At 42.0% G+C, this 12,739-nt stretch overlaps 1 protein-coding gene across 1 annotated transcript in view; it reads right to left on the minus strand.

Moving 5' to 3' along the window:
* Positions 1 to 432: 432 nt before the first annotated feature.
* The window catches only part of SH3GL3 (SH3 domain containing GRB2 like 3, endophilin A3), a 58,221-nt gene continuing 45,914 nt past the window's right edge, over positions 433 to 12,739 (minus strand). Inside the window, exons 7-9 of the mRNA XM_064456294.1 lie at positions 9,153 to 9,256; positions 7,772 to 7,899; positions 433 to 1,224 (exon numbers count right to left, since the gene is read on the minus strand). Coding sequence (XP_064312364.1) covers positions 1,019 to 1,224; positions 7,772 to 7,899; positions 9,153 to 9,256 — 438 coding nt within the window. The 3' untranslated portion in view covers positions 433 to 1,018. The remainder of the gene's footprint in view (positions 1,225 to 7,771; positions 7,900 to 9,152; positions 9,257 to 12,739) is intronic.

A 12,739-nucleotide genomic window follows, 5' to 3' on the forward strand; every position in this document is an offset into this window, starting at 1 on the left:
TGCATATTTACAGTTACAGCATGTTTTTCCTTTTCCACTTAGCATTTTTTCTTCCCTCTCCCTCACTTTATTTGAAAGTGTACTGACTGTTCATTTGTTTGCAGGGGTCACCAGTGATACTCACCTACTCATCTCAAGGGAGTTCTATACAAACCCTGTGGAGCTAGGATCAGTTTGTACTTATTTCAAAGGAATGTCTCTTCCTGCTAGAAAAAAATTTTAAGACATTATGTAGCATTTATAATGAGTAGGGAGAGAGCAAGATTATTAAAACTTTAGTGGATGAAGTGTCATAAAACTAATACTTAGGATTTATTCATACATTTCTAATGCAGCATGGTTTTCTTCACTGAAAGCTGATATATTTAACAAAAGTAACCCCTGGCTCAAAAACAAATGCCAGAACTACAGGAATAGAAGCAGCAAGCACTGTTCTTATCCCACAGGAATATTTATTCAGTTTGGTCAGTAAAGTATAGGAATTTTCAATGCTGAGGACTTGTACTTAGTACAACATCATAATATTGACAACCACCACTTTGCCTTTTGTCAACATACAATGTGAAACATGGATTAACTTGCTCACAATAAATTACAGTGTGATAGATGAAAAGAGCTTAATGACATCAGTAACTTAGGAACTGGTTACAGTTAGCTTCACTTAGAGTATCTTTAAAACTGGTTTTCAATAGTAAAATCATTGCAGCCAAAGATAAAAAGAAAAATCCACATACAATAGCAAGGAAACAGTTTTGGAAAAACAGTGAGCTACCAGTAAACACTTCATACAGTGATCTTCAAGGCACAAAGCAAAAAAACTGGGTATGGGTTTTTTTGCAGGTTGATGGAGTCAGGGAAGGTAAAATATTTTTTGAATATAAAATAAATACATTTTTAAAAGACGCATACAAAAGTCAGTAAGTCAGTCGAATAGCAAGGCTTTCACAGAATGCCACACTGACAACATTTGTGAATCCATTTCAGTCATGAAATCATGTTCACAGCTTGAATGACACAATCACTGAGGCAAGGGAACCATCACTTCAACATAGTTAATAGGGAAGAAGCCAGACTCTCCATTTAACATCCCCTCATACCAATTCTCATCAATCTGATTGGTCAAAGTTATGATGTCCCCTTCCTTAAACCCAAGCTCGCCTTCATTTTCTGGCTCAAAGTCATAGAGAGCTTGGCAGCAAGGCTGATCCATGTGCATTGAAGAACCTGCCCCAGTGACAGAAAAAAAACACCCCATATTAATAGAGATTCACAGCATCCCACCAGTCACTTAGTATAAAACAATGGGTCAAAACCTGTGGCCCTGCTGTCATGAATTTCCCCTCCCCAATGTTTTTTTTTCCATTGCTTTCACCCATTATCATCTTGTCCTTCTACATATAAAAAATACTAGTGATCATTAGTTTAACGCATAAGTGTCTCCCCCATTCTGTTGAGCTGCTACTTGATTTCCATTACTAGGTGCCTTCCTGTTCAAAAGGATGTTTAACTGATAGTCTGAGTAATCACGGATGTCAAAATCAGCGTGGTCTCTTTGCAGCCGTGGCTAGAGAAATGGGAAGGGTAGGAGTTGAGGAAGTAGACAAGTCAATAGAAGTGACAAGTAATCATTTAAACAACTTGCACTGCAGCACACTGCTACTGTGTGAATCCGCACCAGCAGGCAGGGGCTCAGAGTCAGTCCTACAAACACACACTTAGAGCCCAGAGGCAGCTGCGTGGATGTTTGCACTACATGTGCATTTGCAGCAGCAAGGCTTCCACAGCTGCTCCGGCATTAAGGCTCCCACCCTCACCTGAGCAGCAACAGTCATTTCTACGTTACTGCTCCCCAAGGTCATGTGTTGAAATCCTTTGTTGTGCACATCCTTCATCTGAACTAAAGCAAAGGTTATGCCAGGAACAATGGGGCCCATCAAACTATTTTTACAGATGAAAACAGCTTTCTGATACAGTATGTGGTTGTTCTTGTGACTTATGCTGTTTGTCCTGCTATAAAGATCGTCATTCTAAATTAGTCTTTTAAAATATTAACAGTACCATATGCAACATAATAGTAAGTACATATATTTGTAGGAAAACAAGTAAATACAAACATAAAGTACAAAACAATCACCATTAGAAGAAGTTAGCCTTGTAAATGCAGTCATCTTTTTTAAAGATATTCTCATGAAGGTGTGTTAATTGGCTTGGATTTGTGCTATGGATACACGTGTTCATTCATATTTATGAATAATAACTTATTTTAATAAAATGTAATCTAGTATTCAAACTGTAAAGCCCTGCGGCCAAGGACTAGCCAGAGGTTCAGCTGAAGTTCACCATAACAGATTTTTGAAAACATATACAGCATATCCAGGTAAAAGTCTGCTAATCTGAAATGTAAAGGAAGAACAGGAGAAAAGATTTCACGCTGCTGCCATGTAAATAGTAGTGAAACACATTCTAGCATGACAACTCTAGAACACTCTGGTATTTATATTAAAGCAGTTAGACCTCTTAAATGCTAGGTTATTTGGGTTGTCTCATTTGCAACAATTCTCAAAGACTCTAGTCTTGACTCTCTCTCCCAGCTATCACACATGCTAATCATGCAATCACCTTGAAGAATAATTTTTGTCTGGATAAATATGCACACAATTGGTAATGCAATACAGATATGACAGCTAAGATGTTAAAAATGCATGCAAAATACATTTCAATCTGCTAATTATGGTAGTGTGTAGGAAACCACTGAAAATAACTGTTCAGGCGTTTTCTAGTAAAAGGGATGAGGAGAGGTCTCTTAGGAAACCCGCTGACAACTATTCTGGTGATCTGTAAATGACAACAGGTGAAAGCATCTTTTTAATTGGCCATGATACAATCAGGGGTAATAGTTGGTGTTGAAACTGGGAAGTAGGAATTACTTTTCTATTTTGCGGGTATGTTTTATCCTTTACAACAATAAAAGGGAGCTTTTATTTATAACAATGGCAGAGAGCTGTCAACACAGAGATCCCGCTCAGCAAACCTCCCCAGAACACTGCTGTAACAACGCCGGACTAGTCCTCTGCCTGTGAAAGGCACTGGGTAGTGACAAAGTTTTGCAAGAACAAACTAAATTAAGTTTAGTCTAATACAGTGACACAGGTGAAAGGTTGGTTCTGGATATATTTCTGCTGAAACAGTCCAAGCAGAAAAAAAGAAAATGAGCCACAGTTTCCCAACAATAAAGCTCTAATTGTGTTCAAAACCAGCTGAGTTATTTTCGGTCTTTGCCAAGGTAGAACTGGTACCAGCTCACTGGAACTGTCAACAGCAGAAGGCAGCACGCTGAATAACTGACAAAATTCCTTGCTTTGCCCAGCTGCTCTGATGAGGCTAATTTATTATTGCAAGCCAGTTAATTCCTGACAGTAAGGTACCTGGTATGAGATGGATCACATTTGGTTCATTTTAAGCTCCAAAGAACTGAAGTGTCTGGCAGCCTGGAAAGATTTTTAAATAACAGTCACAGCCAGTACAAGCAGTTTCACTCCAGGCTGCAGGATCAAAGTCTTCATTAGAGTCAGGCAGCTGCTGCTACTGTATAATCCAATGAAAGAAAGCTTCCCTGACAAAGGTAATGGGGGCAGCACTGCCTGACAGTCTGCAACATGCACTGTTTAACATCACAGAATTGGCAGCATGGTTCCAGCCTCTTCCTGTCTGTTAAATACTTGCACATCCTTTCCTGCTGCAGAGATTTAAGCTAAAGGAATTGCACTTTTTTTCTGCAAACAGGGTTTATGTTAAATTGCAACACCATGGATGCCTCCTTAATTCTTCCAGATGTGGAGCTAAACTGCCACACTTCACTGTCACAGTCAAAGATGGCTTCTCATTAATCTCCAGACCACTCAAACCTGGACAGCACAAATGGAAAAAACCACCCCAAAACCAGGCTAAGTAAGAAGCTGTCTGTGATTTCTGGAGCGTTACAGAATTAAACCAGAATGCCATTCAATGCTGGTTTGATTTTTTGTTTGTTTGTTTGTTTTCCTCAAAGGGAGTTGCTGCCTGTACCTGCATCTACTCTGTCTTCTCTACCATGTTGTATACATATGGTAGCAAAATTATACTGTCATAATCAACAACTGGAAGCTTGCTAAGATAATTAATCCAAGTCTCCCTCACAGCTCAGGTGAGTAAACATTTAGATGCTTACGTTAAATTCTACCACATGGCAACCAGACCCATTTATTTCATATCATATAGTCAAACCTGACAAACAAAAATATCGAGAGGCAAGACATAACACAGCATTTGAAGAAAGTTCTAAAATGAACCAGGTAGTGCTCACAGTCTCATCTGATTAGTGAGGATAACAATGAATTAGAACAAAAACGCAGATTTGTTTTCTGTGCTTAATCAAACAGCTAAATAATTCACAAATTAGGATGAGGTTTCTGTGAATCTAGCAATGCAAATGCATGCAAGTCATTAGTAGTAAATATTCCCCATGTGTTAGGGACTGTACAAAGGAAAATCCTATTTCTGCTCCAAGAAGCTGATACTTAACCTGCAAAGCCATGGTGAAACACAGGAAAAGCCATGTTAGCACTCAGAACCGGACTGTGGTAGTTGTGCTGAATGTACCACAGCTTACTTTGACCTGTCCTGTTGATTTCCATGGGTTCGCTGAATACTAAGATACTACTTACCTTGAGTGACTGTCAGAGAAGTTAAAGGTTTATGTTTTGATAGGGTCAATGCGTGAACAGGGGAAATCAAGCAGGGAAGTGCTTGTTTGTGTAGGATGAAGAGGTCAGTTTTCTAAACAGGAAGAAAGAGGGTGATCATGACGCTATCCCCCCTATCACATGGAGACCTTAAAACATTTAGCAGTTTTGCTTAGAGCTGCCTGGTTCACATTTCTAAAACACAGACCATCAATCTAATCTGGTTCATGATTCTGATTTTAGACAAGAACAGAAAGGTTTCCCCATGTACAAGCAGTGTATATTGACTCCACTGCAGCTCCACAGAAATCCATATGGATAACTTTTGAGTATGGAACAGGAAGAGAAAAACAACAATGAACAATGATTTCACTGATAATTGTACCTGCTGGGGAGGTAAGCACAGTGGCCATAGCTTCTTCAGGAGGAAAACAACATGATAAGTGGTCTTTCTGATATTATTAGCAACACTAAGCATAGCAACAATTATTAAATATATCCCATTTCTCCTTTTCATCTCTGTCATGGTTGTTTTATTTCTTTTCTATTTTGACAGCACTGAGTGCTAGTAAGTGAAAAGCCATCATTTAGTGATATGCAAGCAGTTGATGCAGTAGTCCATGAATGGAATCAATGAATGGAAGTGGCCCTTTCCTTTCTTATCTTAGAGATCAGTGATCATTTGTTTTTCAGTTCATTCACTGAATTTTAGCTCATTAAAACTGGCTTTTATTTAACTATGTGGGCTGGAAGCAACCTTGAGAAGTCATCTAGTCTGCCTTTCTCCCAAAGGCAGGATTGATCACCCTTGAAGGACATCCTGGATCAATTGCTTCATGGCAATAACAAACCACTGTAATATGTGTGCTGTTTTATCTCTGCTTTGACATGCTAGTTTATATACAAATGCTGAACCTGAATGTCCTTTCTCCACTGCACATGCATAGCAGAAAAAATAAAGTCTATATAACTTGACAAGTAATTGACAGGGGCCTAGAAATTTTATGCTGAATTTCTAATAAAGGTTGCAAAGGTTTTGCTGCTTTCATCCAGATGTGCTGTGAAAATAACTAGAAAGTTATTGATTGCTGCAAACATCCCCAGTACTTTGAATGAAATGTGTCCTTGTGCCGTATGTCTTGGGAACCGCTGGTCTGAATTGAGAGGAGTGTGCAGAGAGGGGGTTGTCTCCCTCGATCCCACATTTGACAGCAACACAAAACTGCTTTTACCATTCGGGCAGCATGGGGAGCTTCACTAACACACCCTCAAGTAGCCTGAAGCACTGTCATGGTTTAATCCCAGCCAGCAACCAAGCACCAGACAGCCACTTGCTCACTGTCCCCGCAGTGGGGTGGGGGAGAGAATCAGAAGGGTAAAAGTGAGAAAACTCATGGGCTGAGATCAAAAACAGTTTAATAGGGAAAGCAAAAGCCACACACACAAGCAAAGCAAAACAAGAAATTCACTCCCTCCTCCTTCCCATTGTCAGGCAGGTGTTCAGCCATCTCCAGGACAGCAGGGCTCCATTGTAACATCCCAAGTAATGGTTACTTGGGAAGACAAACACCATCACTCCAAATGTCCTCCCGTTCCTTCTTCTTCCCCCACCTTTATATGCTGAGCATGATGTCATATGGTGTGGAACATCCCTTGGGTCAGCTGTCCCAGCCGTGTCCCCTCCCAACCCCTTGTGCCCCCCAGCCCCTCGCTGGTGGGGTGGGGTGAGAGGCAGCAAGGGCCTTGACTGTGTGTAAGCCCTGCTGAGCAACAGCTAGAACATCCCTGTCTTATCAACACTGTTTTCAGCACAAATCCAAACCATAGCCCCATACAGGCTACTATGGAGAAAATTAACTCTATCCCAGCCAAAACCAGCACCAAGAACAAAAGAAATAAAGAAGTTAGATCTTGCTGGGTGAATTTATGCTGCCAAACTACTGCAAATCCCCTTCAGTATGGATTGTGTAATACCTTCACCTTGTAACAGAGTGCAAGAAAATTAAAGAGACATTAGAAGGAGCATGAAGTTACAGCTCCAAGCTTTTTCTTCCACCTTTAGTTCTCTCATTTCTTGCCCAACAACCTTTAAAAAGGAACAAGACTGGAGGGAACAGGAAAAAAAAATAAAAAAAGATCTTAGAAACCATGCCAAGTAGAGAATGGAATCTTTGGCTCATTGATTCCCCCTCTATTTTCCTTACAAATAATGTTTATGGAAAAAGTTGGCTTGTTCATTCTCTTTTCTTTGAATATTGTTGCCTTTTGTGTGGAGTTTTTTTTTTTTTTAACTCATCTTCTTTAATCACCACTGTAGTAATTAAGAAGATAGAGCAAAAGAATTTTATTCATGAGATGAGGAAAAGCTAGTTCAATGAGTAATGCAACCTTAATAATTATTATCATTCACAGAACTTTCAAGGGCTTTCAACAGTTGATTTTTTTTTTTTTTTTTTTTTGTGGAATCAGGGGCGAGTCAAAGAAGGAGATCCTACTCCCACACCAATAGGTACCTAAGTACTTCAGTTCATAAATGCACACACTTTGGTGCATACTTCAGGGAAGAGTAAGGTAAAATATGTTAAAAAAAAAAATCAGTAAGGGTGGGAGTCATCTCTCTGAATTTTACGTGGCTAATAGTTAAGATCCTGTACTGATCATTTATGGTCTTAGACTGTGGAGAGAAATTAGCATCTGGAGATATTCCAGTAATCTAACACACCCACCTTAGGCATCTGTCTTTGCAAGAAATGAACTGTTTTCTGCAAGTGCCTCTCCCTCTCTCTCCTCCCACCCTCAGTGGCAATACAGAGAACCTAAAAGACCAAGCAGAATGCCACACCTAAATTTCTAAATAATAAGATGGGTGAGAGACTGTTGAGAGGAACCCTGCTTCACAATTCTACTTCCAAATCTTGGAAACAAATTTGAGTCAGATGCATGGATATGGATGTTTCACGGATCCATTGTTCTTATGGTACAAGGAATACCTCAAGCAACAATCTGGCAAAACATCTATTGACATGTTAATTCTGTGGTCATAGACTTACCTGATGATTTTATGGAAGAACTGTAGGCAATCCCATTGTGCTGCTGATTATCACCAACTTCCAGAGTTGTAGTTATTATAGGCTTTGGCTTAAATTCACGTTTAGGCCGACTAGATGCTACATTTATTCTGGAACACAGAGAGGAGTGGCAAGAGATTCACTTGCAGGAAGAAACACTTGTGGAGCTTCCGCTCAGGTTCAGTGCTTTGGTGTTTGAAAGGTGGGGAAAAACACCCTTCTGCTGGTTTTGTTTTTAGCCTTTTTTGGGGGGGTTTGGCGGGGGGGGGGGGGTGTAGGGGTAGGGGAAGGAAGGTCTTTATTAGATCTAAAAGCTGCTCAATTCTCACGCAGTACTTGAATTTCAGCAAGACCCTATTTTATTTAATGCTTTGGTCCTGCTGACAGAGGCATAAAGCTTAACAGCCTAAGTCTGAGAAGTGCTGCGCATCCACAGCTGCCACTGAGTTCAGCAGAAGTTTCAAGAATGAACTCTCTGGAAGGCTCAACTGCAAATGACATATGCAGAAACCCAGCCAGGACAGAGGTGCAAGGACTGCATCTCACACATTACCATTTTTTTAGAGAAAATGGGAAACAACCATTTGGTCAGCACAGCTGTCTCAATACCTCTTTCTGTATGTGCATGTGACCCAGCCGAGACCTCCTTGTCTCACAGGTCCCTCCCGCTGGCACAGTGCAGGGTGTCTACAGGCACAGCTACCCCTATGCTAATACAGCCACCATGTCCTCCCTGATCTCAGGACAGCCCCAAACAGTTACTTCAACTCTGCGACCATAATGTTAGCTTATGCTATAGTGACACTCAAGTCATTTAGGTCTCCTGTTCTCTGCTGGTTCTCCAAGTGACATATAGCAAATTAATGACAGCAGTACTTCTTTTTTTTTTTCTATTAGGATGACACAAAGTATCTGGACCTTTTATAGGTGCTTTGCACCACAGCTGTGCTCCTAGTCAGCTGGCTATTTCCTTACTCTGCTGCAGAATTTTGTTATACTCCTTAATCTCAATGAAAATAGGCCAACTTCTCAGCAAAGCCTCCAAAACACAACTCAAAGCATGCATATTTAAATAAACCTAGAAACAAATGGAGGCTGTCCTGATTAACCTCGACAGATGTGAGAGATTCTGCACACACTCAAAGCTTTCTGGGCAGATCCTGCATTACATTAAAGGCTCACAGCACAGCATAAAGTTGCCAGGTGGCAATGATTTAAAGCAATGAAGTCCAGTAAGGCACAGAGCACAGCAAATGTGCATCTGTGATGTGGTGCGACAAGATCTGTTGCTTCAGTGACTTTTTGCATTCATGAACCTCAGCTGCAAGAGAGGTTCAAAGTTTTCTGATGGGTTCTGTCTTACCGGTTTTGCAGCTTGCTCTGCAGATCCTCCAAAATTTCTGTGGACTGTTTATGGTAATCTAGTGCTGCTTCTACGAACACAGCCAACTGGCTAACTTGTTCTACCTGAAATATAGAGAGGAAAACAGTCGTAAGGAGCCTGCAGTACATTCAGCTGAAGGATAAACAAACAGATTATTCAAACCAGACCTGGTATCGCAAAAGACCATGATACCTTGCACAGGCTATTGAAAAAGAGCATACGTGATTCTATCAAAGAAATTACCAGTTGGAAACTGAACAAAACTAAGGTGTAACTTCTAGTTCATCAACTCAGGGCTGGGTCCTTGAGTCATTTCCTTTCACAATGTGCAAATCCCCTTCTGCTTTCAACTTCCAAGCCAGCTGTCTGTCAACACCCTAGCCTGAAACAGTTAAAAGGACATGACCCCTTAGCAGGTGAAAGTGGGGCTTTTCTGATCAGCAACATTGGAAGAAATTACACTGTGACAGCTCTTAGACCCATTAGTGTTTATCAGCAATGTTTACAAACTGAGCCTGAAATGATCTGGACTTACCTCACTAGATGGCAGCATTTATAAACCAATAAATGAAACATGATTTATCTACTTGGATTTAAAAAAGTATCAGCCAATCACTCAAAAATATGAAAGCTGAGGAAAGGGAGAATGTGAAGGAGAAAGAAAAATCAAAATATTTTTATTCATGAAGTAACAAATAATCTCATTCCCCTAACACAACCTGAAAAGTTCAAGCTATACTGGGGATAGAGCAGATGTTTATTGGTCCTCTTCCTTTAAGACAGCATTAAGAAGACAGACCCCAAGAAGTCTGACATATTTACATTCCATCATGTCTTCAGACACTGGATCACAAGAAGGTATCCAACTAAACTTTCTGCAAATGTTTTATGGACCCATGGCAATTTTGTACTATACTTTGTCTGCTTTTACTTGGTTAAAAAGATTATTAGCGATTCTGCCGGGAGTCCAAGAGAGCCAAACATTGTCACACAGCATACGGAAATGAAATGCACAGAACCAAATCAACAGCTGGTACAATTCCACCACAGTCAAAAGAGAGTAATGTAAACCAGCTGAGGACAACGCATGAAGTGCCTGGGCTTTGGACGGTGTGGTCAGAGAAAATGGATAGACAAGGACTGTCCAAACAAGATGACTAAGAGCCAGGAGGGATATGGAATTGTGAATTAGGAGGAGAGAGAGAGGAAGAGAGACTGGGAGAGAGCCAGAGAAACCTGAGGGACTAAAAGCCACTCAGCAAGAGGAGCCTGGGACTGGCTGAGTGGGAAGGGCAAGAAGATAGATCTGATAACAAGTGCATGCAACAGTGCCTATGCGGGAGCTCTGGAACTGGCTGTGCAAAAACCTGAGGAAGAGATGTAGATCAAAACTGATTCTGGGAAAGGCACCTGGCAACACGGTTGGGAACCACAGCTCAGAGATTGCAGGGCAAGGAGACCAAGAAAGGGAGACATCTGGGGAATTGGAAAGGATGGGAAGGAAGCAAATGCAGTTAAGATCTCTGCAAACCCAGCAAGGCAGTCTGCGTTAGACAACAAGGCTGTAATGTCACTCCAATCTTCAAAAAGGGCAAGAAGGAAGACCTGGGAAACTATAGACCAGTCAGCCTCACCTTCAGCCCTGGAAAGGTGAATGAGCAGTTCATCCTGGAGGTCATCTCCAGGCATGTAGAGGACAAGAAGGTTATCAGAAGTAGTCAACATAGATTCACCAAGGGAAGATCATGCTTGACCAACCTGATAGCCTTCTGTGATGGCATGACTAGCTGGGTCAACAAAGGGAGAGCAGTGGATGTTGTCTATCTTGACTTCACTAAGGCATTTGACACTGTCTCCCATAGCATCCTCACAGGCAAGCTAAGGAAGTGCGGGTTAAATGAGAGGACAGTGAGGTGGATTGAAAACTGACTGAACAACAGAGCTCAGAGGGTTGTGATCAATGGGGCAGATTCTGGGTGGAGGCCTGTCACTACCGGTGTTCCCCAGAGGTCTGTGCTGGGTCCAGTCCTGTTCAATGTATTCATCAGTGACCTGAAAAATGGGATGGAGTGTAACCTCAGCAAGTTCACTGATGATCCCAAGCTGGGAGGAGTGGCTGATACACCTGAAGGCTGTGCTGCCATCCAGCGAGACCTGGACAGGCTGGAGAGCTGGGCTGAGGAGAACCTCATGGAATTCAACAAGAGCAAGTGCAAGGTCCTGTACCTGGGGAGGAACAACCCCAGGCACCAGTACAGGTTGGGGGCTGAATTACTGGAAAGTGGCTCTGCTGAGAAAGACCTGGGAGCGCTGGTGGACAACAAACTGACCATGAGCCAGCAATGTGCCCATTTGGCCAAGAAGGCCAACAATATCCTGGGATGCATTAAAAGGAATGTGGCCAGCAGGTCGAAGGTTATCCTCCCCCTCTACTGTGCCCTGGTGAGACCACATTTTGAGTCCTATGTCCAGTTTTGGGTCCCCCAGTTTAAGAAGGATGTGGAACTCCTTGAACAAGTCCAGCAGAGAGCTATGAAGATGATCAGGGGACTGGAGCATCTCCCTTATGAGGAAAGGCTGAAAGACTTGGGCTTGTTCAGCCTGGACAAGAGAAGACTGAGAGGGGATCTTATCAATGCTTGTAAATATCTAAAGGGTGGGTGTCAAGAGGATGGGACTGGACTCTTTTCAGTGGTGCTCAGTGACAGGACAAGGGGCAACTGGCACAAGTTGGAACACAGGAAGTTCCACCTAAACATGAGAAAAAATTTATTTCCTGTGAGGGTGCCAGAGCAGGGGCACAGGCTGCTCAGGGAGGCTGTGGAGTCCCTTCCCTGGAGACACCCAAACCCCGCCTGGACGCGTTCCTGTGCCCCCTGCTCTGGGTGTGCCTGCTCAAGCAGGGGGTTGGGTGAGATGATCTCCAGAGGTCCCTTCCAACCCCCACTATTCTGTGAGAAGTTTGAGCAGGATGGACAGATTGGGTCAGCACGGAAAATGGAAGGGAAGGGGCACAGAGTTTTCTTGAAACAGAAACAATAGAAAGTGGGTATGGAAAACCCCAAAGGGACATGCAGTTCACCCCCTCCCAAAGGCAGAATTAGTTATAGTAGAAAGTATAACTCATCATTTCTCTTGCGGCTCAGCTAAATAATTTTAATCCACGCACTGTTTTATCCTCAGTTTGGTGCTTTGACTAATGATAAACACCATCTGAAACATTTCTCAGCTGCCTTTGCAAGGCAGAATCACAAAACAAATACACTGCGACCAGGCAATTGGTAAAGCCTACAGCAGAACAGTGTGCTGAAATTTTTGATAGAGAACATTGCAATTTCTTGGTGTCCTCATATAACTTGTACTGGTAAAACAGCAAGAGGCTTACTGACTTATACACTGCTGTAACAAATGGGTCCGACTCACAAACAGTTTAGGAGCTACAGGCTAGTTTATAACTGGCCATTACACAGGTGTGCAGAGAGGGAGAAGTTGCTTGCAGTTCAATATTTCCACTTAACAGCTCCTTGTTGCAGTTTGCTCACAGAAGACAGCACAGTTCCTTTCTA

The sequence above is a fragment of the Phalacrocorax carbo genome, chromosome 7, assembly GCF_963921805.1.
Source record: "Phalacrocorax carbo chromosome 7, bPhaCar2.1, whole genome shotgun sequence".
Classification (NCBI taxonomy): Eukaryota; Metazoa; Chordata; class Aves; order Suliformes; family Phalacrocoracidae; genus Phalacrocorax; species Phalacrocorax carbo.